This window comes from Sebastes umbrosus, chromosome 13 (assembly GCF_015220745.1).
Source record: "Sebastes umbrosus isolate fSebUmb1 chromosome 13, fSebUmb1.pri, whole genome shotgun sequence".
In the NCBI taxonomy this organism is placed as follows: domain Eukaryota; kingdom Metazoa; phylum Chordata; class Actinopteri; order Perciformes; family Sebastidae; genus Sebastes; species Sebastes umbrosus.
Window position 1 is genome coordinate 990,812 of NC_051281.1, and position 27,675 is coordinate 1,018,486.

At 44.8% G+C, this 27,675-nt stretch overlaps 1 protein-coding gene and 1 long non-coding RNA gene across 4 annotated transcripts in view; one reads left to right on the forward strand and one right to left on the reverse strand.

Annotated features, from left to right (window-relative positions):
* The window catches only part of sema5ba (sema domain, seven thrombospondin repeats (type 1 and type 1-like), transmembrane domain (TM) and short cytoplasmic domain, (semaphorin) 5Ba), a 224,189-nt gene that overhangs the window by 20,898 nt on the left and 175,616 nt on the right, over nt 1-27,675 (reverse strand). For all 3 annotated transcript variants that reach the window (XM_037790771.1, XM_037790770.1, XM_037790772.1), the window contains exons 10-17: nt 22,629-22,764; nt 18,774-18,981; nt 18,479-18,686; nt 5,622-5,739; nt 5,138-5,322; nt 3,183-3,326; nt 2,828-2,975; nt 1,347-1,572 (exon numbers count right to left, since the gene is read on the reverse strand). In XM_037790771.1, coding sequence (XP_037646699.1) covers nt 1,347-1,572; nt 2,828-2,975; nt 3,183-3,326; nt 5,138-5,322; nt 5,622-5,739; nt 18,479-18,686; nt 18,774-18,981; nt 22,629-22,764 — 1,373 coding nt within the window. The remainder of the gene's footprint in view (nt 1-1,346; nt 1,573-2,827; nt 2,976-3,182; nt 3,327-5,137; nt 5,323-5,621; nt 5,740-18,478; nt 18,687-18,773; nt 18,982-22,628; nt 22,765-27,675) is intronic.
* On the forward strand, nt 17,419-27,567 carry LOC119500828. Its single transcript, XR_005209689.1, has 4 exons — nt 17,419-17,558; nt 18,494-18,627; nt 18,800-19,002; nt 27,305-27,567. It is a non-coding gene; the product is annotated as an uncharacterized LOC119500828 (long non-coding RNA).

Sequence of the window (27,675 nt, forward strand, 5' to 3'; positions counted from 1 at the left end):
GAGGAGAGCAGAAGGAGGAGGAGAGGAGGGGGAGGAGGAGGAGGAGAGGAGGGGGAGGAGGAGAGGAGGAGAGGAGGAGGAGGAGGAGGAGGAGAGGAGAGAGAAGAGGACAGAGAAGAGGAGAGGAGAGGAGGATGAGAGGAGAGGCGGAGAGGAGGAGAGGAGGAATATGATCTGCTGTGAGACTCAGAGTTTAAAGGATCTCTGAGATGTGAAGGATGCAGATTCTCTGTGACTTTGCCAGCAGGCACATTTCTCTGTCCTCGTCTCAAACTCCCAGCATTCCCTGCTGTCGGCGTTTCATCGGTGTGTCGGAGTCGATGCCCCCCCCGCCCCCCCTCCAGGAGGCTGACGGGAGGAGACCAGTAATCGATTCAGGAGGGGGGGGAGCTGTGACCCGGACTCGAGTCTCTCTGCTGGACCGTGACCCCGTCACCGACAGGTCCAACAGGTCCAACATGTCCTCCTCTTACCTCTTCCTGCTGCCGCCTCACTGACTTACTACAGGAGGGGGGGGGGGTTCCTGTCTGTATACGTACAGATTACTGATTATTATCCTGCTGACGTTTCACCACTAAGATATGTTTGTTGTTTTTGATCTCAGATGACGTTTCCTCTCAGCATTTAGTTTGTGATTTTGTTTTTGGGATGGAGATCTGCGGTGGTTTAGTTTTCATGCTTTTGGTTTAAGTTAGACACGTTTTGAGTTTAGAGGGATGAGCTGGGGGCGACGGCCCGCCGCGTGGCTGGCCCAGTGACTTCCCCTTCTCTTGTTCACTGAGAGTAACTTTTGTCTTGATTTAAAATAACTTGATGGTATTATTTTCACATAACTGTCTCTTGTCTCTTGGCGTCCTCTCGTATGCTTCGGTCTCTCCAGAGTCTTAGTTTGTTTGAGAGGTCGTAACAGTGTATACTCTCAACCTCTGCAGTAACACAGTTAATGCATAGTTGCCTTGCTTTGGACAACATGAAGCTCACACTCTCACACAGTGGTACATAATCTGTCTGCCTGTTCCAAGCGCTCGTATGATCAATTTATTTTTAGAAAGTTTTAATTTTGCATTTTAGAAAACAGTCTGGAAACACAAATATTATGAATAAATAAAGCATTTTCCAGACTTCTCCAGAGCTGGAAACTCCTAAATCAAACTCCATACTAAACATGTTGTGTTGTTAGTTACCTTCCACCGCTGAGTGGAAACATGAGTCTGCAGCGCTGCATTAGGAGCACAGCTTCTCTGTCTCATGCACTACTGTTAGAATATAGTGACAGTTTTATCAAAATAACTTTCTGTTAACTTTCTTTCTTCCTCCCCACCGTGTCCGTCAGCCGGTTAACTTACTGTCCGTCTCGCAGGCCGCCGTCCCGTCGTTGGGACAGAAGCGCGTCTCCACCTTCCTGCGTCCGATCTGCAGCTCGTGGGGGTCGGACAGGTGAGCCCGGCACATGTAGCGCATGCGCTGCTCCTGGCGAGCCCCGCCCTGCGTCACGTTGACGGGCATCCAGGGCGTCCACGGCGTGTTCCTCTTCACCTCCGGACACGCCTCCAGGTTACACGCCTTGTACTCCTGAATGAGACGCAGGGAGACGTTTGATTCAGATGTTTACATGCTGTAATGTTTTAAAAAGAACCTGTTAACCTCCTTCATGACAAGCTAGTAGGACAAATTGAGAATAGTTCCACATTAGTTTTTGAGATATCTGTCTCCAGGTGTTGAGGGGACATTTTATCCCCGTCTCTGACTCTAGATAAGATGTCAAACTCCAGTGTCTCCTGTCCTGTTTCTATAAAAAGCTCCACCAGTTGAGACCTGAGCTCCAGCTGGTCTCCAGAGACCGTCAATCATCACACGGACTAGAAATTAGTTTGCATTTATTCACAAGAAATGTGACATTTTGTTTTTGACGTCACATATTTTCATTGACATTTAAAAGACTTTTTTATGAGAGCGGCGAGCTGAATGTGGACACGCTGTCAGAGTGCTGACACCAGCTGAGCCGTTCAGCCGTTTGTATTTATGTCTGCTGTCACTGTACGCCGGCTCACCTCCATAACGATGTACTTCATTAGAGTTCAGCCTCCAGCACGGACACATTAACATCTCCTCACAGAGCCACGGCAACAGCACGTCTCTGAGCACAGAACTACTTTAATCTGTCCTTAAACTAAACTAATAAACACTGGCTCTGTCACAGAGGAGGTTCCTCTCTGTCAGGGGTCAGCGACCTTTACTGTCAAAAGAGACAGTTTATAGTCTAAGTATATAGTATATAAGTCTAATGCAGTGAGGGCCAAAGAGACAATGTACTACGAAGTATTAGGGCCACATTGAGGGAAAAAACATCTCAAGAAAAGTCGTAATATTACGAGAACAAAGTCATAACTTTACGATAAAAAAAGTCGTAATATTACGAGAATAAAGTCATAACTTTACAAGAAAAAAGTCGTAATATTACAAGAATAAAGTCAGAACTTTACGATAAAAATAGTCGTGATATTACGAGAATAAAGTCATAACTTTACGAGAAAAAAAGAAAATAACATGTAAAATTACTACTTTATAATATTATGACTTTACTCTGGAAATCTCAGATTTATTTTTTTCCTAATACTCCGTCGTACCATAGACCTACAACAATGATAAATGAAAATGAAATTGTAAACAAAGAACAGTTATTCATTTCCATGTTTAAAGATCCACAGGGAGCCGCTGGAGAGGAGCTGAAGAGACGCAGGTCGCTGACCGCTGCCTTAAACTAATAAAGCCTGTCTCAGTCACAGAGGACGCTCATCTGCAGGATGTCTTTATATGTGTGTCCTACCAGAGCACATCCCGGGCAGCTGTTGCCGTTCTCACAGGTGCGTACTCTGGAGTGGACGCCGCCGCCGCACTCTGTGCTGCACTTGGTCCAGGAGCCCCACGGGGACCAGAAGATGGGCTGAGGACACGACACGCCTTCGTTACAGAACCTGTGGAGAACAGAAATACAGAAATACAGTATGCAAATGACACCATTTTTAAACACTGGGGGCAAAAGTTGATCCGCAAATATCTTTTTAATTTCCTACATTGAGACTTGACCCTTGACCTGAGTGGTGTTGACCATCCCACCGTAGATAGAGATTATAGATTATAGATTATATATTATGATGAGTTCATCACGTGACCGTCCTCACCTCTCGTCCCTGCTCGGCCCCACACACACTCGGCCGCCGTGTCGTGGCGACGGGTTGTTGCAGGAACGCTGGCGCAGCTCGAAGCCCGTACCGCAGGTTGTGCTGCACTGTCCCCATGACGACCAAGGCGTCCAGCCTCCGTTTCTATGGCAACAGACACATGGAAAAGTGTTAGCAAACCCCTATTTCACCATCACTCACCAGTCAGAGCTCTTAGTGTTGTTCTCTGACAGGATGGTGTCTGATGCTGGAACGGGAGGAAGAAGAGAGACAGACAGACAGCGTCTTCTAGCTCCGTCTCATCATCACGCTGATTCTGAGCTTCAGGAAACAGAAAAGCAAACACACACGCAGCGAGCGCCGCTCGGACCGGGAAACATCCATTCAATTTGCTTAAGTGCTTTGTTCCTGGGCAGCACTTCTCATGATTTAATTGCCACTTTCTGCAAAAGCACAATTCAATTTGGACACCGAGGATTAAATCTGGCGGAGCGATCCGGAGGGATGAAGGTGGCTGAGCTCTTTGTCTGCGTTCTGCTCTCTAAGAGGCTGATTGGCCAATTCCCCCCGCAGACAGAGGAGGCCATGAAAGGTGTCACAAGGAGAACCTAATAAGATTCCTCACGTTCATGATCTTCCTCTTGTTCTCTCAGAGTGTAAATTGGTCTCTCAGAGCCGGACGCTTCAAAGTCAGTCAGGACGTCAGATGTTAGAGGTCTCATGAGCTCAATCACAGCGCTGTAATAACCTGTAACTGGACCATGATGTCCAGATACTGAGACACAATATGTTAGATCTGTCTGAGTTAACGTGAAGATAACGTGTTAACGCAAACTAGTTTCATCTAGGATAATACTCCTATCTCCAGATTCAATACTATCACCATGCTTGGGTGCTGATTTGATATGTATTCTGATTTTTAAGTTTTTAAGTGTTGTTAACTTTTTTACCACTAGACCATGAAGGGAAAACAGCATGTATGTAGTCAGAGATGTCCTGATGTCAAATATATCAGGATCATTGTCAGGAATTATTGATTATCCAGCAACCCAGAAATCAAAGAATAAAGACATTTCCCTCACAGATTAGTGGGATTTTCTTTATAATTTATAATGTTTTATACTTCTGGTGAATATAATCCATCAATCTGATTTCTATAGATGTATTTAGTAAATACAGTTCCCTTTGTTAACACCTTATTTTGAAAAGCTGACGTAGTCCCACGTGTCTACTTCCTCTAACTTCTCCAAGGTGGTCTCTAGCTCTCCCGTCAGCTCCGTTCTCTTTATCCATCCATGGTCAGCTCCATCGGGGCCGTTTCAATGCAGAGAACACAAATGTCAGTATCTGGGTGCTCTACAGTCGTAGCGTCGGCCCATTTGACCACGGAGACGAGAGCGACGGCCGGCTGGACCGCAACGTTACCGTCATACCATTACGTTTCCTGCTAACTATTTCACACTTTTTTCAGAAATATTTAAGACATTTTTCAGACTTTTATTCAGACATATACAGGCCTTTTTTCTGACGTATTTCGGACTTTTGTTTAGAAGTTAGCATGCAGCTTTAGCTCTGCTCTGTCTAGCTCTGCTTTTCCTGTCAATGTGTGAAACCCAAAGTGTTTCCATCCTTTACTGGATGTGTAGTGTTTACCACGCTGGATTTAACATGGGAGGGTGCAGGTCGTATCCACGACGACACTCCAACGTTTTAGACTCTCTGAGGTTTGTTTTGGTTGACGGATACGGAACGGATATGACGTCACGTTACTCAGACTACCACAATAAAAGCGGTAACTTCCTTCTACCTCCACACAGACTCAGATGAAGCAGATATATCCATTCTGGCGTTAAAACATCTATTTCAAAACGTGATACATAGATGAATCGATTTTTCCCCACCCCTAATGATTACTATGTGTTTGTAGTGGTTGTTATTGTTTTTCTCTCTCCTACCTGGAGCAGTTGGACACTTCGATGGTGGGGCCCTCACAGTTCCTGCCTCCACATCGAGGGCCGGGGCTGTCACATGACCTGGAGCGACACAAACAGGAGCTCACGCCGTCCACGCCGTCGTCATTGTTGCAGGGTTGCCACGGCGCCCAGGGTCCAAAGCCGCCGTTGGTGGTTTGGTTCCGCAGCTGGAAAACAATCATGACGAAGTCAGCAAACAGCCGACAAACAACGACACTCAGAGTTTATAACAGGAAGTCGTTTTAAAGTTGAGCTGCCGGACCGGAGAGAGTTTTTATAGGATTAAAGGAGAATACATTTACTGAGATTCACTTCAACCAAACTCAATCCAGCTCCCTTCCTCTACAGCACACAGGAGTGTTAGTCATGGATGACACATGAAGGATGACATCATCAGGGTTGCCCTGAGCAGATGTGTCAGCCCTCCGTCTTACAGGAAGTGCAGCGGTGACGTCGTGACTCTTACCGGACAGACGGTGATGTTCTGCTTCCACTGGCTCATGTTGGAGCTCTCCTCCAGCGTGGTGCAGCGCCGCTGCCTGAAGTCCCAGCCGCAGTAGGGGTCCCTCGCTTCCAAGCACAGCCTGCAGGGGGACGAAAAGGAGGAGGAGGAGGAGGAGGAGGAGGAGGAAGACTATAGTGTCAGCAAAGTTAAGACAGTGCACATTATTAATAACTATTACAGTGAAAATACCAGAGTTACACTAAAAGTCTATTTTACATCTGTGTTCCCCAGACAGATGTAACACAATCACAATAAAATAAAGAAATAATAATCTTTATGTTTAAAGAGTGACTTTGCACCCAGTGGTAAGCATGTCTTCCTTATGGAGCGAGGACAACAAATCAACATTACAGGCAGATTCTAGACACTAAATTCACTCAATCTTCTCTAGAGAAAGGCAACGAATAGCCGTCACAATGAACACTGTAGACTGAGAACAGAATCAATCGATGGTAAAATAGGTGATTATTTATATTTTACTAACTAAAAAAAGCGGATTCAGTGTTAAGTTAAATAAATGTAAATAAATAGAAATAGTAAAAAATAATATAAAATAAAACAGTGAAGTAGGATACAAAAATACAGAGAAACCACAAAAAAAAAACAATCAACTTTTAGAGAAACAACCAGACGTCACGCTGCGATGGCCAATTATATAACCGGTGATCCAGAGCTGTGCAAGCTAGTCATGTAGAAACAAAAAACATTAACCGTTGCAGGCAATGAGCCGTTAAAGTGACACTCCCACACCGCCACACAACCCTGCAGCGAATCACCGCAGAGCCTGATCTGGTGTGACTGCAGCCGTATACACTTTTTTGGGGAGCGCTGCGTATTCACGCTGTGCTTCAGACGAGGTGCTAAACATCTATTCTGCACGTTTGGTGTTTTTTTCTGGTCGCCAAGAGTTGAAAAATGTTGATGCCAGATAGATAGAGCCAGAGCAACACGACCTCTTCTCCACGCCAAATAGAAAGAGCCAGTGACAACCCTACAGAGATGAGCTCATAAGTTTCTTGGAAATAAAGCATTAAAAGCGACTAATCGACTAAGACGGGGGGGAGGCGGCCCTAACGACACGCATGAATAACTGAAACATGACAAAAGCAGATTTCTCCTCCCTCGATGTCACCGTAACAACACGCTACACGCCACATCAGCCAAACAGTGATTAAATATTTGCGAGCTCCTCCAGTAGAACAGAGGCTTAATGACGGCTAATTAAATCTGAAGCTGGTAATGACGAGGCTAAGCCGCCGGAGCTCATCTGGAAGCCTCAGGAACCACAACTCAAACACTTCTTCACATCCTCCTTTTGTCTCCTCCTCCTCCTCCTCCTCCTCCTCCTCCTCTTCCTCCTCCTCTTCAGCCTGTTGTTGTGTTTCTTCTCTCCTGGCACCGGCGGTCCTGGTTTATTTGAAGAGCCCTGTAGTGTTTTAGCCTGGAGGTTGAGGAGTCTCTCTGTGTGCCAGGTCTGGAGCTCGGCGGCGGCGGCGAACCCGAGGTCGGCTCAGATCCAATAAAGACATTACTGCTTAGCCGGCACATCAGAGGTGACCCACCAGACGGGAGAGAGAGAGAGAGAGAGAGAGTGGCCACGTTCTCTCCGGAAGAAGACGACGCGTTCACCGCTAACCGTCTTCTGTGTGGTTTTAATTAAATGTAATCTCCACTGCAGATGAAACTATAATCATAACGAGGTCACACTTCAGTGAACCTCACAGTTCACCTGAGGGAGCGGCGGGTCGCCGTCTCGGGCTCAAGGTCGACTACTATCTGAGGGTTAGCGTGGTCATCGTGGCTGGAGGATTCTCATCTCCTGATTACTAACACAGGCAGCGTTACAGCGAGCAGCTGAGCGGAACAATTAATGTGAGCGTAGTTCAAGGATGGGATGAATAATGCTGTATGAAAGGGAGAAGTGGGAGGAATGTGAGGCCTAATTAGCTGTGGGTAAAGAGTGCCGAGAGGCAGATTGGGAGGATCCCGACCTCGGGGGGGAGAGACTCACTTAGTGCTGGATTCACCCTGTTTGCAGTAATTTAGAGAAAAATGCTGATTGGAATATGAAAAAGAGGAGAGCTGCTCGTACTGTGAGCTCTTAAGACCAGAAGGAAATGGAAAAGCTGGAGGAGACATGCTGAGGAAGTGATTGCAGTGCAGGTGAGGATGGAGGTTAATGATGCACACAGACACCTGAAACACCTGAAGGATGCCAACAGTTGGTTTTCCTGCAAATATCCTGCGTCTCTGTCTCCTGGTTCAGACATATCTGGTCTGATGCACTTTACGGCCTTTTTGCCGTTATTTTATTCAGCAATTGTCATTATTTTATTTTTATAGTCAGTCTGAAAAAAGTCTGAAAAATGTGCGAAAAAAATTTCGAGAAAAAAAAGTGAAAAATTTCTGAAAACATTTCCGAAAAAAAAGTCTGAAAAAACGTCCAAAAAAAAAGTCAGAAAAAAAGGTGTGACAAAATGTCAGAAAAAAAAAATATCTGAAAAAATTTCCGAAAAAAAACAAACTGAAAAAAGTCTGAAAAATGTAAAAAAAAAAAAAGTCTGTAAAATGTCTGAAAAAATGTCCGAAAAAAAAGTCTGAAAAAACGTCAAAAAAAAAAAAGTCTGAAAAAATGTCCAAAAAAAAAAAATCTGAAAAAACGTCAAAAAAAAAAAGTCTGAAAAAATGTCAGAAAAAAAAAATATCTGAAAAAATTTCCGAAAAAAAACAAACTGGAAAAAAAGTCTGAAAAATGTAAAAAAAAAAAAAAAAAAGTCTGTAAAATGTCTGAAAAAATGTCCGAAAAAAAAGTCTGAAAAAACGTCAAAAAAAAAAAGTCTGAAAAAAAAGTCTGAAAAAATGTCCAAAAAAAAAAAAATCTGAAAAAACATCAAAAAAAAAAAGTCTGAAAAAACGTCAAAAAAAAAGTCTGAAAAGAAAGTCTGAAAAAATGTCCGAAAAAAAAAAATCTGAAAAAAAACAACAAAAAAAAAATCTGAAAAATGTAAAAAAAAACAACAAAAAAAAAAAATCTGAAAAGTATTAGAAAAAACAGTCTGTAAAATGTTTGAAAAAACGTCAAAAAAATGATTGACCCTACTAATTTTAAAAAAGAGAAATGTATAAAATGAACATTATTGATTTGTTGTGGTGAGGACATTTAGTCATGAAAACCATAAAAAAATAAACAGGTTACTGGCTTTCGACGACACAAACCTCACAGCGCTCTCTCACACAGTGGTAAATATTTTGTCTCCAAACGCCATGAAAAACACAGCTTGTACGATACATTTATTTCAATAGTCTGGAAACAAATATTGTTCCACACTTATCCAGACCTGGAAATGACTAAAATCAAACTTCCATACGTTTCCATACTGAGTAGAAACCCTGACATCATTTTCTGTTATTACAAAACAGCTAAATATGTTGATTTATTTCATACTGACGCCACAAACTCCATATTATTAAATATATATATATATATACTGTATTCTGGGACACAGCACAGGTTTGCAGTCTCAGTATTTTCTCCAATAACTTCCTTCACCAGAGGCCATTTGATAAACGAGGATTTACTATTGGAGAGGAAGAGAGGGCGTAGCGAGACGTTTAGCTCCGACTCTGACCTTCTGCAGCTGCATAAAGCAGCAGCCAGCAGCTCTCAGAGCTTCCTGCTTCCTGCTTCCTGCTTCCTGCTTCCTGCTTCCTGCTTCCTGCTTCCTGCTTCCCGTCCTGACGGCTCACCGTGCTTTAAGAAAACAGGGCCGCTGTAAAAGTCAATTAGAGACACCGGGGGGGGGGGCGTGTGACGGGAATACAAAAAGCTGGTTTCTGTAGCGGGGACGTCGGCTCGGACAGGAGGAGGCTGCAGGAATGTACGACTGTACGGGCGTGTCTGTGAACGCATCGCTTTGACAAGTCTGCAGGGAACAGCTGATATTTAATGCAGCAGCGTGCACGCGCGGTGGCACGCCGTATCAACACAGAGAAGTCATGGAACACGGCCTGTTACATTTTAAACAGACCAAGCAACAAAAACCCACCAGCCTATAATAAATAAATATATATATATATAGATATATATATAACGTATTGTTACTGCTGAAGACGCATGGCAGGATAAATCTCCCAGTGGGGGTGTAATCGGCATTTTAAATGGTTTGTGAACGTTATAAAAACCAGTGTCTCCTTTTATTACAGCCCCTTTAACAACCAGACATAAAAACAATAGTTCACCTCTCCTTTAACGGCGGGCCGTCGGTGGATAATTGCAAATATGATCAGCAGAACTGATAAATTATGGAGCGGAATAAGCCATTATTAGCTGTAGGGCTGACACTCGGGGAATACATTAGCAGAAATCTGTCTGGAGGGTCTGACTCAGTTAAACATATGTCTGCATACGCCGGCCTCTCTCCATCTCTCTCCATCTCTCTCCACACGACGAGAGCGATGGCGTTTTGTCTCTCTCGGGAGGCCGCCGCTGACAGGCTCTCAGCCCTCATCCTCTCCCCAGGGGAGGGAGCCCGTCCCTGGGGCGGTTCTCCCCGCTGCGCCGGGCTGAGCTGCACATTTAGGGGAGTCTGCTCGTGATGAATCGGAAACAAAGAGAACTCCTGCTAGCACTCGGCGCTAATACATCCAATTAGGCCCAGTTGGAGCTGGCAGCCCTGAAGACTGATGGTGACGGCTCCAAAAAAATCAGGAAAACAAAAAGTGAGGTGGCTGACCGCCAAGAAATGCCTGCTGTCCTCCGTGTACGATTTTATCCTCCGGTGGATAAAAAGGAGCTGCATCATCATCACGGAGGAACAATGGGGAGGCAGCGAGGCAGACAGGCTACAAGATGTTCTCCAGAACTACACTTTACTAATAATATGTATGATTAGTATTAAGACTGAGAGATAGAGGACAATATCAATATAATATAGAGACAGAGACGGGGAAAGATACAAGACACTGAGATAGATAAAAGATGATAACACGAGACAAGAGAACAGAAGCAGGAGACGTGACTTCAGACGGCATTTTATCAATTTAGTAAATTCATCTGAATCCAGTATTGCATCTGCTTTCAACATTTATAACCAGCTAAAGGTAGGAGGAACTGAAACTCAAAGATTCAATTAAGATACGTCATCACCTGGGCTGTATAACGCCTGTGATGTCATCACCAGGGCTGTATAACGCCTGTGATGTCATCACCAGGGCTGTATAACGGCTGTGATGTCATCACCAGGGCTGTATAACGCCTGTGATGTCATCACCAGGGCTGTATAACGCCTGTGATGTCATCACCAGGGCTGTATAACGGCTGTGATGTCATCACCAGGGCTGTATAACGCCTGTGATGTCATCACCAGGGCTGTATAACGGCTGTGATGTCATCACCAGGGCTGTATAACGGCTGTGATGTCATCACCAGGGCTGTATAACGCCTGTGATGTCATCACCAGGGCTGTATAACGGCTGTGATGTCATCACCAGGGCTGTATAACGCCTGTGATGTCATCACCAGGGCTGTATAACAGTTCATTAATCACACATATTGATTATCTGTTCTAAATGAACCTTAAAGGGAGAGTTGTCAAGTATTTAATCCTCTTATCAACATGGGAGTGGACAAATATGTACGTATATATTTACTATTGGAAATCAATTAACAACACAAAACCAGAAGGACAGACGGACGGACGGACGGACGGACGGACGGAAGGACAGACGGACGGCAGGACGAACGGAAGGACGAACGGAAGGACAAACGGAAGGACGGACGTAAGGAGAAATGGACGGACGGACGGAAGGACGAATGGAAGGACGGACAGAAGGACGGACGGAAGTTTCTGAGTTGTGCTCCAGAAACGAAAGTGTGACACGCGAACGGAAGGACAGACAGAAGGACGGACGGAAGGAAGGACGGAAAGACGGATGGACGGCCGGAAGCCACGGGGGTATAATAAAAGATCAATACTTAATGTCCGTGTATTGATATAATATTGCCATCCCAAAATCAGGCGATACTCTGCTGTATGATTCCCCCCCCCCCAGTAGCTCTCCTGGTTTCACTGGTTCTTATACATATTTGATGCTACATATGGAATCGGCACCGAGGTACCGTGATGGTATGGAATCAGGAGATAAGTGATCTGCCTCTAGGATCAAAGTGTCCAAACCGGCTGTCATCACCTGTTTTGTTTGACTTTGAGAGGTGACGAGCCGGTGACTCAGAGGTCCAAATGAAGACTGAAGGAAAGAGGAGGATGAGACGGCACTAGACTAGAGATGTAGAGAGAGAGAGAGAGAATAAGACGGAGGACCAGATGATTACAGTGAGCTGCAGCCAGAACAAAGCCTGTAATAAAAGTAACAGCATCGTGGAGCAGTAATAAATACATCCAGTGTGTGTGAACACCGTCTCCCTGCTTCTCTCCCAGTCCTTGGCTGGTGAAGTGTTCCTCTGATTGGTCATACAGGCTTAGCGGCAGCGAGCTCCAGAGGCCCGCTGACAGCCTGGCAGCCTCCGCCGACACTAAATTGGGTTTGCTGGGGGACATGGCTGTAAGCTCCCCCTCACACCGAGACACACGGGGGACGTCCACTGCCCCGTATAGGACGCCTATAGGGAGCCATGTTTAAGTAAAGCTGCATGCAACGTGTCATTTATAGTGGTTTTAACAAGCAGACACACACACACACAGGCTGCAGCAGAGATGCTAATGGTCAGTGGTTTCCCTCCATGTCCACTTAGTGGTGTCCTGATGTTGTTTTAAACTCCTGCTGCAGGCCGGCTGAGCTGGCAGGTCACCGTTAATCACACATACTGGACAACCACACACTCATACTGGACACACACACTCTTCCAGCTCCGGCGTGGATGTAACTGTCAGCAGCAGGACAATCGCACCTCTTGTGATAATGTTTCTGTAAGCAGATGTGAGCGCTGTTTTGGCTGCCGCTACAGAAACCTGATTTGTTCCGTTTCATCCTCCACCGACATTATCCTCCTCATTTATTCAGCGTTTCCTCCGTCGCCTCCTCCTTGTAGTTATTTCTGTTTCCATATTTCATCTTCCTCTCGCTCTTTTCCTCTTTCTCCTGAGCAGTCTTTCTTGAAACCCCAAAGTCAAACTCTTCGTCTGTCTGACACCTTCACTTCTGACAAATACTTTGAAAGAAAAGTGCTGCACTCTGTTTCAAAGTTGGCTTCCTGTTGGAGGTGTAAGCAGCGCTACGCTACTGCTCTCTGAGTGAGGCCGGTAGTTTCATCCTCTATTTGGCAGCGTGGACCACCTTCCTCTCCTCCCTCAGTGAAGGCCCTGATGGATGCAACGTTGCAGCTAAGCTAGCATGCCGCTGCAGCCAAAATAAATCACTTCACTAGCAGAGCGAGATGAGAGAGATCGGGGGGGCTGGGCGGAGGACAGAGTGGGGCTGTTAGCCACAGGTGCCAATTGGCCGAGGTCAAATATAATTACCACAAATAGAGGACGGACGCACACACACACGGGACACCGGCGTTTGTCTGCGAGCGACATCACTAAAAGGCTACGAATCAGCGGCTGTTGAGGAGGTTTAGCATAGAAACAGAAAAAGCACTCCAGTTAAAGATGTAAATGTTATTCTACTCTCAGGGCCGCACGACTCGCCAATACGGATCAATAACAAAGGAAACATTCAAAGCACTTAAACGGGATTGAGTTTTCAGACGGCAACAGCTGCTCAGACATCCAGAGCAACATGTGTTCCTGTAGAGTCAGCATGTTACCTCCACCTTTAAACTACATGCACACTCATACTCTACTACTGGACAGCTTCAGTCCATCATTACTACGCCATCACCAGCTGGACAGTTTATAACCAAACACATACGTTATGACTTAATAAATCATGTCTCACACTGCAAAACGTCAGCTCTCAAAAATAAGAATCATGTTAATTTATAATGTTTTATACTTCTGGTGAATATAATCCATCAATCTGATTTCTATAGATGTATTTTGTGTATACAAAGTTCCCTTTGTTAACATCTTATTTTGAAAAGCTGACGTAGTCCCACGTGTCTACTTCCTCTAACTTCTCCAAGGTGGTCTCTAGCTCTCCCGTCAGCTCCGTTCTCTTTATCCATCCATGGTCAGCTCCATCGGGGCCGTTTCAATGCAGAGAACAGACATGTCAGTATCTGGGTGCTCTACAGTCGTAGCGTCGGCCCATTTGACCACGGAGACGAGAGCGACGGCCGGCTCCATCAACACGTTACCGCCATACGATACAAAAACGATTCATCTTACTTAGATGTGACCTTCTGTGTTGCTGCGAGGTTCATCACGGTACTTTAACGCCGCCGTTCTTCACTGTTTATATGAACGGATGTGTGAGACGGTGAGGAGCAGCATGTGTGGCTGCAGACGAGCCGCCGTGGGCTATAAAACCATCAGAGTACGTTCAGCCGTTATCAGCGTGTGAATGGATGTACATTACGGCTGCGTGTGAATGGGACGACCACACACGCTGCAGAGGGGAAACGGCTCATTCAGTCCGCGGCACAATAACGGGGAGTGTGTTCAGACAAAGACTGGGATGGCAGAGGGGTGTTTCTCAGTGAAAACCCAGAGAGATGGACAGGGACAGTCACAAAGGAGAGGAACAAGGAGTTAGGGGATTCTTTTAGTCATTATTGTGGCCCTAAATTAATACTTTTACGGCATTTACAAGAAATTGTGTTAGAATCTGTTTTGAATTGTTAATCTGGCAGTGTAATATTTATTTATGCAAATACAGTGGCTGTGATACTCCAGTTCACCGTGTTCATAAGCTCTGAATCAACAAGTCTTTAATCTGGTGCAGCTGCAGATGGAGTAACAATGGGACCAGGTTCAGGAGCTGTGTAACGGTGAACCCGATCAGGTTCTGGACTGGATTTAAACGGTTCTCTGAAGGTCTTAGAGGAGAAACTGTTGGCTGTGGGCGAGACCCTTCAACAGAGACCAGTTGCTCAATAATTCACACATTGCCTCCCGCTGTGTTTCCTTAAGATCAGCAGCTTTACATTTCACACATAGACGGGAACAAACGCTCAATAACACACTCAGCTCTGTGTGAGTCCACTGTTGTCCACTGGTCAGATACTGGACTGACAGTTTGATCTAGTTTAGCTCCGAGTGCCCTGAAGATGACCTGAATTCAGCAACAAGAGCAGTGATAGCTGCAAAAGAGTACCATGATGGAGACGGTCAAAAACCACGATGGAAATGGTCAAAAACCAAGATGGCGACGGCCAAAAACCAAGATGGAGACTGCCAAAAACCAAGATGGCGATGGCCAAAAACCAAGATGGAGACGGACAAAAACCAAGATGGAGACGGTCAAAAACCAAGATGGCGACGGCCAAAAACCAAGATGGAGACGGACAAAAACCAAGATGGAGACGGCCCGAAACCAAGATGGCGACGGCCCGAAACCAAGATGGCGACTGCCAAAAACCAAGATGGAGACGGTCAAAAACCAAGATGGTGACGGCCCGAAACCAAGATGGTGACAGCCCGAAACCAAGATGGCGACGGCCCGAAACCAAGATGGCGACTGCCAAAAACCAAGATGGTGACGGCCAAAAACCAAGATGGAGACAGCTAAAACCAAGATGGCGATGGCCAAAAACCAAGATGGCCACAGCTAAAAACCAAGATGGTGGCGGCTAAAAACCAAGACTGCGACGGCCAAAATGCTGAACTCGAGGCTTCAAAACAGCGATCCACAAACCAGTGGATGACGTCACGGTGACGCAGTCCTCTTCTTCTACACAGTCTATGAATCAAACCGTCTAACTGAGACTTCACAGTTCAGAATAGCGACTGGCGTTTGTCACTCAACAGATCACTGTAGGTCATATTCCCATGCATTAATTAGCTCCCTGGCCTCCTTTCATTCTTCATCTCCCGCCTCATCGTCACCCGTCTGCCCTCCAGACGGAGCTCAGGTGTCACGGTGACGCACAGAGGTTGACATCTGACGTATCCTGCGGCTCAGCTTCGCCTTCAGCTGCAGTGCGTTTCAAAGACTGTGAGAGAGCGAGCCGCTGAGGTGAGCACAATATGGCAGTCTGCATTAAACAGGGACCGTCCTACCTCCCCTACCTCCTCCCCTCCTGGTGCCCTTGAAGCCCACTCTTCTTATCGTCTCACCCCGCTGTGTCTTAAATAGGACTCTGTCTCTCTGTCCCTCTCTCATCTTGCATATCTCACCCACATCTTATTAAATGCAATGGTTTCCCTCTCTGCTGTGTGTGTGTGCTCCCGTGTGTCTAGGAGTTTGGATTTAGTAGAAATAGCGAGCTGAGTCATCAGGCAGTGCTCGTATGAGAACTCGTCGAAGCTCCCACACACACACACACACACACACACACACACACACACACACGGAGTGAAAATAGCAGTAAGCCATCTGTATGCTAAAATGAAGTTGACTTTGAAGGACTGAGGTGGCCGAGCTGAGAGCGCTGATGAGATACAGGTTGGACAAACAGCCAGCGAGCTCTCCTCCTCTTCCTCCTCCTTCGCTCTCTCTCTCTCTCTCTCTCTCTCTCAGACTTTCACATGAATAAGCTGAAGATGGCGGAGCAGCAACTCTTTCTGTTTGTCCTCTGATTCAGACTCAAACAACAGGCAGAGCAGGGCTTTCTCTGTCTGTATAATACACCACTTCATTACTATAGAAAAAAACATTAAAAAAAGCAGCACAACAAATTAATTTCCCCCAGCGAGCAGGTACTGCCCCGGTCATTAGTCTGGTTCCATACGGACTTTAATGATTCTAGTGCGAGGTCCTGCAGACATTAATCCTAGTTGAGGACAGATAATTACCTTCAATAGAGGATCAACCAGGTTCAAACGAAGCCGCGGCCAAAACACATAAAACCAACAATAAACTGTTCAGTGTGTTCACCGAACGGCTGCTTTCAGACCGCTGTCTCTCACCTGGTCCATCACTTTATTCATTTAGTCTCACAACAATCAGAGCAGACAGTAGAGAGGTGATGAGAGGAGAGAGAGAGAGAGAGAGAGAGAGAGAGAGAGAGAGAGAGAGGAGGAATAAAGCAGAACTAATGATTCGTGTCCACACAGGCGTTTTTTATCGCCTCACTTCCCAGCATCGGACGCTTGATGGGCTGCCACTAGACGCCTGATTGGATGAACATTTTACCTCGTGGGCTGCTGCTCTCAGCATTCAAACCGGAACCAAAACGGCGTCTCGTTTGGAAACTCTCTTCTCTTATAATCACAGAAATAGTTCACTGAAATGTGTTTCTGAGAACATTTAATGAGAGAAATCATCCATGAAGTTGATGAATCTCTTTTTGTTTTAGATCAACAACAGTTAGTTTAAATGTGTGCTGGCAAAATGCAAACATGCTGCACATTCCTAAGGTCATGACAGGTGACACTCAATGCCCTTAAAGCCTATTTGTGTTTCGGTGTTGCATACTTAGTCAACGAACTTGTAGCGTCTATTTGAGGACATGAAACCCTAAATGGACAGAAGTGTCAGTCAGACAGACAATGTAAGATATACGACTGTGAGCATGAACGCAAGGGTATAAATGTCACGAAACGGAGAGACTCAGGGCTCTCAGCCCTGAACATTTATGTTGATGGTTGTTTGCCCACCTTTAAAAGGCTCTCTCTTGATTTTCGAGTCCTTCTTCACAGAAATTGCCTTCTAGAGGCGGGGAGTCGCGTCAGACACCCATGATTAGCATAAAGTAGCCTAGATCTCAACCTCACAGCTGTAAATGAGGAGCGGCCAACGTCAGCGGTCCGTCTCTTGAATCGCCAAGCTACCAGAATGCATTGCATGGCTGCTTACATAGACAATGGAGGCTGTGGACACTGAGATGTGACGGTGAGTAATTTTCCCACCGGTTAATAAACTTCTTATAATAAACGGACATTTTACAAGAAAGATGACGGTCAGTATGTGCAGAGAGCTGACTCTGATCGTTACCGTCGGGTGGCGTTGTGTCTGGCCTCTCCGGTCCAGCTTCCACCTGACGCTGCTCCACAGAGCACCGGCTGTGACCGCTCCGTCCTCCGCACGCGATGACCTCATTAACGGTACGGTTCCCTGATAGCATTGGGTTCAAATCTGAAATATTGCCAAATAGGCACTTTTGCTTTCCGCTTTGCATCGTCTTGTCTGTCAACTCTCTCTCGTCCCGAGTATGAAATCTGACTCCTGCTACTCTGAGCTGAGACTCCGTATGAAGCAGATGCATTCACTGTTTATAGTGTCCGTCGTCCGACGATCTATTGATAACACAGCGCTGACACGCCAAAATGAACTAATGGGTTTTATTTCTGTTAAAAAAAGCAAAACAACGGTGGGTACGTGATGTAATCGGTGTGTGACACCGGTAACACCGACTACCACGACAAGCCTAGTGGACACGTACCTTAAGAACATTTTGAGGAGCTCATTGCGTTTCAACTGAAGGAACCAGGGTCTCAATAAAGTTCTGGGGAGATTTTACGAGGCTTTTTTACCCCAGAAAAGGTCCTGGTCGGGGGAATAGTACTTTCTGAAAGTACAGGAGCTTTCTGGGTGGAGTTTTCAGGGATGACCGTCGCTGATTGGTCAAACACACACACAGCACCGCTGCTTCAACTAACAAAGTACTCTAGTATGGCTTTAGCACCTTTTTAGGACGAGGGGAGAACATCTCTCTTTGATTGATAACATTAAAAGTAAAGTGAGGCTCTGCTGTCGACTCATTTTATAGATGGAGAGAAAAAGAGAGAGGTTGTGTTTGATGCGTTACTCACGTCTCGGTTTTGTAGGTGGAGCACCTCTCCAGAGGGATCTTCAGGACTCGGTTGTTGAGTCCTACGAAGAGCGAGCGGTCGCTGTGGAGGATCTGCAGGCTCAGGATGGGTTCTCTCACCCCGGCTGGGAGGAGCTCCATCTCTTCCAGGTAACAACCCTGAAGGTTCTTATTGGGCGTCGCCAGCGCCTTTAAGATGGTGCCATACTCTGATTAGACAAGAAGACATTATCAGACAGATGTTGAAGGTGTGTTTCTACTTGATATATATGTTGAGCTGTGTTGCGTTCACTGACCTGTGCTGATGTACATGACGTGGTAGAGGGTGTCCATGCCCTGGACGATGTCCACCACCAGGTTGGAGAAGCGGACGTCGTCCTGCATGACCAGCGGGTCGACGGACTCCGGCTGGACCACGTCATTCATCAGGTAGAGCCGCTGGGCGTCCTGCAGGCTGCGCTCCGTCAGACCCTCGTTGGGACCTTCGTCATCGATGGTACCACACTGGAGAGGAGAGGAAGAAGGGTGAGAGGAGGAGGAGGAAGAGGAGGAGGAGGTGTCTGCTTAGATTGTTCCTTTATTCTATTTTCTGTGCAGTAAAACAGTATGATGGTGATGTGACCACAGCAACAACCCAGCAGGAGAATAGATATGAAATGACAGCCGTCTGAGAGCTTTGTTTGGGCTGCACAGATTAGCAGCTTCTGCTCATTCTTTACCACGAGAGATGAGAGATTGATCTGATGCTAGATTCATTTCTGGATGACGTTTGGAGACGTAGACGGTTTTGGAAATATAGCAATGATTTTCTTGTCTTTTAGAAGATATCTGATATCTACATTATTAAATATCTGATATCTACATTATTAAATATCTGATATCTACATTATTAAATATCTGATTTCTATATTATTAGATATCTGATTTCTATATTATTAGATATCTGATTTCTATATTATTAGATATCTGATTTCTATATTATTAGATATCTGATTTCTATATTATTAGATATCTGATATCTATATTATTAGATATCAGATATCTATATTATTAGATATCTGATATCTATATTATTAGATATCAGATATCTATATTATTAGATATCTGATATCTATATTATTAGATATCTGATATCTATATTATTAGATATCTGATATCTATATTATTAGCACTTGTTTATGTTATATTTTTCCTTGTGAAATGGTGATCAGCCTCTTCAGGATCTTGCAGATGAATTCAGTCTATAAGGGACCTCGTGATGAGCAGCGCCGCTAGAGAGCTCTACACAAGATTGGTTTTAGATACGAGATTAAAGATGATTGATTGATTATATATACGAATTAACAACAAAGAAAAAAAAAATATCCCAAATGATAAAAGCTAGGGCTGTCAGAGTTAAGGTGATAACGCAAATTCGTTTTAACGCCACATATGTCTCCAACGCACAAACATAACTTGTGATTTTTTAGGATGTAGCGGCTCAGTTTTAAAGTTAGAGTGAAGATACTAAACTAAAACTATATTTCCTGATTAAAAACAAATAAAAATGAACATAAATTAATTTCAGTTTTAGCTATAAGCCATAAGACTCTCATAACATTGAACCACAGACATTGAACGGACTTGACCTTCCAGGAGACGGCGCTGTGACACAATCTCTTCACATCAGACACTAAAGCAGCCTGAAGATTAAATATTAAACAATCATGTATTTTGTATATATACAGCTAACAAACAAACTAAAACTAAATATATAAAAACTAGAGCTGTTAAAGTTAACATGTGTTAACTTGTTAATGCAAATTTGTCACTGATTTCTTTACCTGGTACCAACCATGTCAGACTAGCTGGTCATGAAGGAGGTTAAATAACGCTCATAACTTACTCTAAATGTTGGAGAGGAAAAGCTGTCATGTCCATGTTCAAAGGGGTCCCTTGACCTCTGACCTCCAGATCAGTGAATGTAAATGGGTTCTATGGGTACCCACGAGTCTCCCCTGAAAAACATCTGAAAAAAGTCCAAAAATTGTCTGAAAAGTATAAAAAAAAACGTCTGAAAAATATTTTTTCAAAAAGTCTGAAAAAAAGTCTAAAATATGTCTGAAAAATATTTTAAAAAACATCTGAAATTGTGTAAAAAAGTCAAAATTATATATATATATAAAAAAAAAAAAATCAAAAAAATGTCCGAAACAAGTCTGAAAAATATATTTTTTAAAAGTCTGAAAAAATTTCTGAAAATGTGTAAAAAAAGTCTGAAAAATATTTTTAAAAAGTCTGAAAAAAGTTAAAAACAAAAGCCCCTTGACCTCTGACCTCCAGATCAGTGAATGTAAATGGGTTCTATGGGTACCCACGATATTATATTGTTTTATGCTAAATGCAGTACCTGTGAGGGTTTCTGGATCAATATCTGTCATTGATTTGTGTCGTTAATTGATTTACAATAATAAATATATACATACATTTACATAAAGCAGCATATTTGTCCACTCCCATGTTGATAAGAGGATTAAATACTTGACAGATCTCCTTTAAGGTTCATTTAGAACAGATAAAAGAATACTACTTTAAATATGTCACCCTGTTCCAAAGAAAACACTCGAGACACTTTACATGAACGCACACAGGCTCTGATATTAAAGTTATGCTGAGTATGGACCATGAGAACACTAATATTGAAGAGCAGACCCTCTGATAATATTGTACATATGATGCAGCGTCTGTTGTTCTCCTCTGAGCTGTCCTGGCAGCGCTCCTTCTCTTCTGAATTCATCACTGCCAACATGATCCGAGTACGAGTACGAGGGAATGACTTTATATTTCTAAATTAATAAAAAACATCATTGAGAGAGTTTTTATTGTTGTGATCCAGCCCGGGAACGAGAGCCGTCTGAGAACACTGTTCACTGTAGTAACATGGTTAAACTCATGTGTTGGGTTTGAGGCTTGGTTTGGTTCTGAGTTGGATTATCTGTGTGCAGAAAGCTGCAGTGATTAGTGAAACTGGCAGCACTTCTTCCAGTTAGACGCCTTTTCTTTTTTTTTTGTGATCACAAGATTACAAATTCCTGGAGGGACTGGACGGAGTTGTTCTTTATCCAAATCAGAGTCTAAGGAAGGGAAGAGGCTCTGCTGTGTTGTAAAGATTCAGAAGATCCTCTGAGACAAATGTGTGATTTTAGGCGATATATATAAAAAGTGGACTCATTGTTGCCTCTCTGTCTCGTTCAGAACAAACAACACCTTCACAGAACAGGATGGGTTTCATCCCAGTTAACCATCTGAACTGAGGAAAGACTAACACGGACTCATTTAGCCTGTACTAGTCTGGTCTGGATGTGGTTAACCCTCTGAGACCCACAGTAGAGTCTCCTTTAGGGGGGTCCAGGGGGTCTTTAGGGGGAGATAGAGGTCAACAGTAGACGTCACATAGAAGTGGTGTACATCATCTGAAAGCTGAGAACCTGACGATTATTTAGAGATGCTGCTCAGCGCTGTGTGTCAAGTTCTTCTAGTCATAAATCAGAAATAAATAATAATGATAATAATGAATTAAATTAAATTTTGAAAGTGCACAAGTATGGACGGAACCTGCCAAAATAATGAATAAATAAATAAATAAATAAATAAATAAATAAATAAATATGTCATTAAATGTAGCAAAGATATTATTAAAAATAAATGAAGCCATTCATTTTAATTGATAAAATGTGACATGAACTGATATTTCTGTTTTAATTTGCTTCTTTATTTATTTTTTTTATCTTTGTTTTAAGTAAGTTAGTTTTAGTTACAGTTGGGCTCATTACCCCAAAACTGCATGTGATGATCATAAAGTGGGCATGTCTGTAAAGGGGAGTCTCGTGGGTACCCATAGAACCCATTTACATTCACATATCTGGAGGTCAGAGGTCAAGGGACCCCTTTGAAAATGGACATGCCAGTTTTTCCTCTCCAACATTTAGTGTAAGTTTGGAGCGTTATTTAACCTCCTTCATGACGAGCTAGTCTGACCTGGTTGGTACTGATGGATTCATTAGGTTCTCTAGTTTACTATGATACATTCACTCTAGTTGTAAACCTGCTACAGCCTCTGAAAGACAGGAAAGTGGGTAGATAATGGAGCCGTCCTTGGTGGTTAAACTCACCTGGAAGTTGTGGATGGGGTTGGTGGTTGGGAGCCAGGTGGAGCGGGGGTTCTCCTGGGAGCGGAAGGGTCCGTTGAAGGCCTGGCTGATGGCGCTCAGGTTGAAGGCGCACACCGCCGACGCTGCAATGCTGTTCCTTTATAGCGAGATGGACCGGGAGGACGAGACAGCAGAGAGGGAGAAAAGAAATAAAGATATTATTTCAACAATAATATTCATAACAGTTTCCATGTTGGCAGTAAATGTGAAGCCATATCAGGAATCAGCAGCACCCAGCTGTGTAATAAAGCCTCTCTGTAATGTGCTCCATCCTATTAATGGAAGTCCTATCAGTTACACCGGCACTAAACGGGCGCTGCGTGGCCGCGGGCTAAGCTATATGCTATCAGCGCCGCACAGTGAATGGGGACGGCATTAAGGGAGGCAGGTGCACCAGATTATGTGCAAACACAGCCGCCTCACAGGTGACACATAGGAGAGTAAACCCCGGCTACACCGGCAGAGTGAGTAAAGGTATTATGGTGACGCTCTCCGGCCGTAATGTGCTGCGAGGTAATGACTTCCTTAACTGCTGCTGCTGACTGTTTCTCCTCTCCTCTTATACACCATGAACCACTGTGAGAGGTTTACTAGGCAGTGAACAGCCGGCTGCTGATAGACCGTCAGTTAGCAGATAGGGAGTGAGTGATAACGTTATAGTGAGCCACAGAGAGACGGTACGGAGGCTGCTGGGTGCTGAACCAGCAGCGTCTCAGAGGGTTCTGTTAATGGTTCTGGTGAGGAGGCCTAAATGTGTTGTTATCAACCCTCGGGCTGCTTTCACTCACTTTTCATTCCCTTTATTTTAATTGGCTTCTCGTCGCCACCGGTGTTACATAGAGGTGGGAAAAACAATAGATTCACCTATGTATCACTATTTATTTTAAAAATGTCTAAATAGATTTTTTTTAATGCCAGAATGGATCTATTTGCTTCATCTGAGTCTATGTGGAGGTAGAAGGAAGTTACTGCTTTTATTGTGGTAGTCTGAGTAACGTGACGTCATATCCGTTCCGTATCCGTCAACCAAAACAAAGCTCAGAGAGTCTAAAACGTTGGAGGGTCGTTGTGGATACGACCTGCACCCTCACATTTTAAATCCAGCATGGTAAACACTACACATCCAGTAAAGGATGGAAACACTTTGGGTTTCACACATTGACAGGAAAAGCAGAGATACACAGAGCAGAGCTAAAGCTGCATGCTAACTTCTAAAAAAGTGTCAAAATGTGTCCGAAAATAAGGCTGAACAAATGCCAAAGTATGTCGAGTTGGGTGAGCGTTGGGTGGGAGCTGGGTGAGAGTTGGGTGGGGGTTGGGTGAGCGTTGGGTGGGGGTTGGGTGAGGGTTGGGTGAGAGTTGGGTGAGGGTTGGGTGAGAGTTGGGTGAGGGTTGGGTGAGCGTTGGGTGGGGGTTGGGTGAGAGTTGGGTGGGGGTTGGGTGAGAGTTGGGTGGGGGTTGGGTGAGCGTTGGGTGAGAGTTGGGTGGGGGTTGGGTGAGCGTTGGGTGGGGGTTGGGTGAGAGTTGGGTGAGGGTTGGGTGAGGGTTGGGTGAGAGTTGGGTGAGGGTTGGGTGAGCGTTGGGTGAGGGTTGGGTGAGGGTTGGGTGAGGGTTGGGTGAGGGTTGGGTGAGCGTTGGGTGAGGGTTGGGTGAGGGTTGCGTGAGGGTTGGGTGGGGGTTGGGTGGGGGTTGGGTGAGGGTTGGGTGAGGGTTGGGTGAGGGTTGGGTGGGGGTTGGGTGGGGGTTGGGTGAGGGTTGGGTGAGGGTTGGGTGAGGGTTGTGTGAGAGTTGGGTGAGCGTTGGGTGAGGGTTGGGTGGGGGTTGGGTGGGGGTTGGGTGAGCGTTGGGTGAGCGTTGGGTGAGGGTTGGGTGAGGGTTGGGTGAGCGTTGGGTGAGGGTTGGGTGAGCGTTGTGTGAGGGTTGGGTGAGCGTTGGGTGAGGGTTGGGTGAGCGTTGGGTGAGGGTTGGGTGGGAGGGGGCTTTGGGGAAAAAATACCAAAATCCTGAGGGACCCTTTACATTGTGCTCTATTTGTATATAGATATTTGTACGTTTCTGTACACCTGATGTTACTCCCAATACATTCTTAGGGGAAACAAAGAGGATGCAGTTGAGCTGTGTGGGAACGTGAGTTTTTAGGAGACAGCGTTGGGTGAAGATCATTTAAACTGAAAAGGTCCACTTACACAGTTTTATCTCATCTCTTGAGGAAAAGGCTTTCACTGGAAAGTTGGAAATTGCACTGATCACTCTGGGAGGAAGAGTGTCGTCCATGACTCAAACTGCATCAATCAGAAGTCTTGTGTGCTCAATAGAAACCCATTCTTAATCTGTGGATCATCCTTATTACTACCACTACTCTGTCTCTGAGCCGGCTCCTGTGATTGCTTCTGTCTGTTTTTAGTTTTGAACTCTACTTTCTGAGAGATCCAGTCCAGGATTGTGTGAGAAAGCTAATGTGTTCTGTCATTACCGCGGGCTGGCTCTAAACGAGCTCTGGCTGAACAACGGGAGACCAAACAGGTGGCTCATTGACCGACTCGCAGCCTCCAGACTTCAGTATAAAGGCTGTTTTCTATAAAGAGTCTGGTGGAGACTGAGAGTGTGAACCGGCTGTAAGCAAACACCAAACCACCGCAAATCAGCTGCAATAAGTGAGCGGCAGCCACAACCGTTCTCACTCTCTCACACTAATAAACTGTTGGACATAAACAGGAAGGAGAACTGTGGCTTTGTGGTCGTTGTGCAGCCTTTGCTCGCCACCACAGAGAGCCTGCCGCTGCACAGATTATTAGAGATCTCCACTCTGACAGCGAGCAGCAGCACATAACACCGAGAACACAGCGAAGTGGAGTGCTGAGAGGAACATACAGTCTATCCCACTAATGGATGCGGCCCATATGTTTGGAGTGAGGCTGCTTAAAAGCCGCGGAAAGTGATTGAAAAGCTGTTTGACATCTGCTGTGCCGCCGCCGCCGCTCTCTCTCTCTCCGAGGCCCTACACCGCGATGATGATCACTCCCATTATGAGTGAAGCTCCTTCTTCCAGTGATTCATCTCATCCTAACAGCCTCGTCCCATCACCGCTCGTCTGCTCAGACGCCTCTTGATTTCCTGTCGCATTGTTTTACAGAATTCATCAGCGTTCAAGCCCGTCTATCGGCTCCTGCGCCTCCACGTTCAACATTAAAACACTGTTTACTCATCAATATGATAAGAATCTTACAATAGGTCTCTATATACAACACTTAGAAAAGGACAAAGGACATTCTGCTGAGTGTTTTGACACTGTGGTATCAGAATAAGTCTGGCCATATTCTATATTATTCATCTTGTTAACAAATCAGGAAATAAAAAAGGACGGATTTGTCTGTTGCTGTTTGTAAACACAACTAACATCCATCCAATCCAACCACAGAGTCACTCTCATTCTGGATCCAGCTTTGTCCACTTTACATCTTATTTATTTTCCCGCCGTTTTCGTAGCTTCCTCTCGGATGCGTCTTTACGATCTAGCACCTGGTCCAGGGAAAGTTTCCAAACGAGCCTCCATACTGGTTCCGGTTTGAAAGCTGGGAGCAGCAGCCAACGGCGGGAAAGCGTTCGTCATCAGGAGCCGAGTGCCTTGTCTCTAGGGACAGCACACACAGCGTCCAATGTTGGGAAGCGTCGCGTCCCCTCGCGATAAAAAACGCCCCTGTGGACACGTACCATTACTTATCTCATTAACTTTGACAGCCCATGTTCCTTCATCACCATAAACACACACACTGTAGTTTACTGACTCAATCCCACAAACACTCCGTCCTGCTGCCACAAAGACCCACTAGAGCACCACATGTGGATTCATCCGCCGCTGAAAATAGTCCCCAGAAAAGTCACTATTTAAGCAACGTTTAAAAACTGAAGCTGTTTCAGGAAATGAAAAAGGACATTTCTGACCAGTTGTTTTAAAAGGCACAACGACTGGGATTTGTTGTTTGGGTTGAGGGTTGAGGGTTATGGTGCTCGCCAGCGGGTGAAAGCCAAACACCAGATTGACTCTCTATCTGGAGCTTTGTCAGCTTTGTTGTTTCGCCTCGCTATATTTGAGGGTTTTTTTTGGCGCTGTGTACGCAATTTCTGCAAACTATCTGGCACCTGGTCGTCCTGAACACAATAACTTGATAAAACCCAGGCAGAAGGCTTTAAAGTACCTTTAAAGATTCATGTATTCAGCGAGAACCAGCGGACTTTAGTGCCACAGAAAGTACCGAGAGACCAACACATTGTTGGTTTTCATAAGATATAGAATAACTCCAAGTATCCTTCAAATAAATGAACTGAATTCTTGTTTCACCGCCGTCAGCCGGTCTGACGACACGCCGCCGTCAGCCGGTCTGACGACACGCCGCCGTCAGCCGTTCTGAGGACACGCCGCCGCTCGCTGCTGCTGATGGCACACTTTGGGACACTTTTGGACGTTTAGCTCAGTTCAGCTCCGCACAAAGAGGTGCTATAGAAAGTTAATGAACTCCTCACTCAGTCTGTTTGGTCCTCTGGAAGCCTCAATCAGATCGGATCAGAACATCAGTGAGTCTGTGTGGTAAACAACACGAGAGTCTGATATTCATCAGTCTATCACCTTATCGCTGCAGGCTGGAGGACGCTGCTGGAGCCGTTACTACACGTCTTAAACCAGAACTCTACTCGCTGATGTTCATCATCTCTTTTTACTCTACATGATCTGTCATATTATGTCTTTATTATTCCCTATTTTGCAATTCTTACATTTCTCTATAATACTTTATTTTCTGCTATTTTTTAAAAATGTTATTTATATGATTGTATTTTTCTCTCCAAAAGCACTTCGGTCAACATTTGTTTTTAATGTGCTCAATAAATAAACTGACTAAATTAATCACCAGCTATTTTCATAATTGATTAATCAGTTTGAGTTCTTTCAGGTCTAAATTCTCTGTTTCCAGCTTCTTAAATGTGAATATTTCCAGGTTTCTTTCCTCCTCTA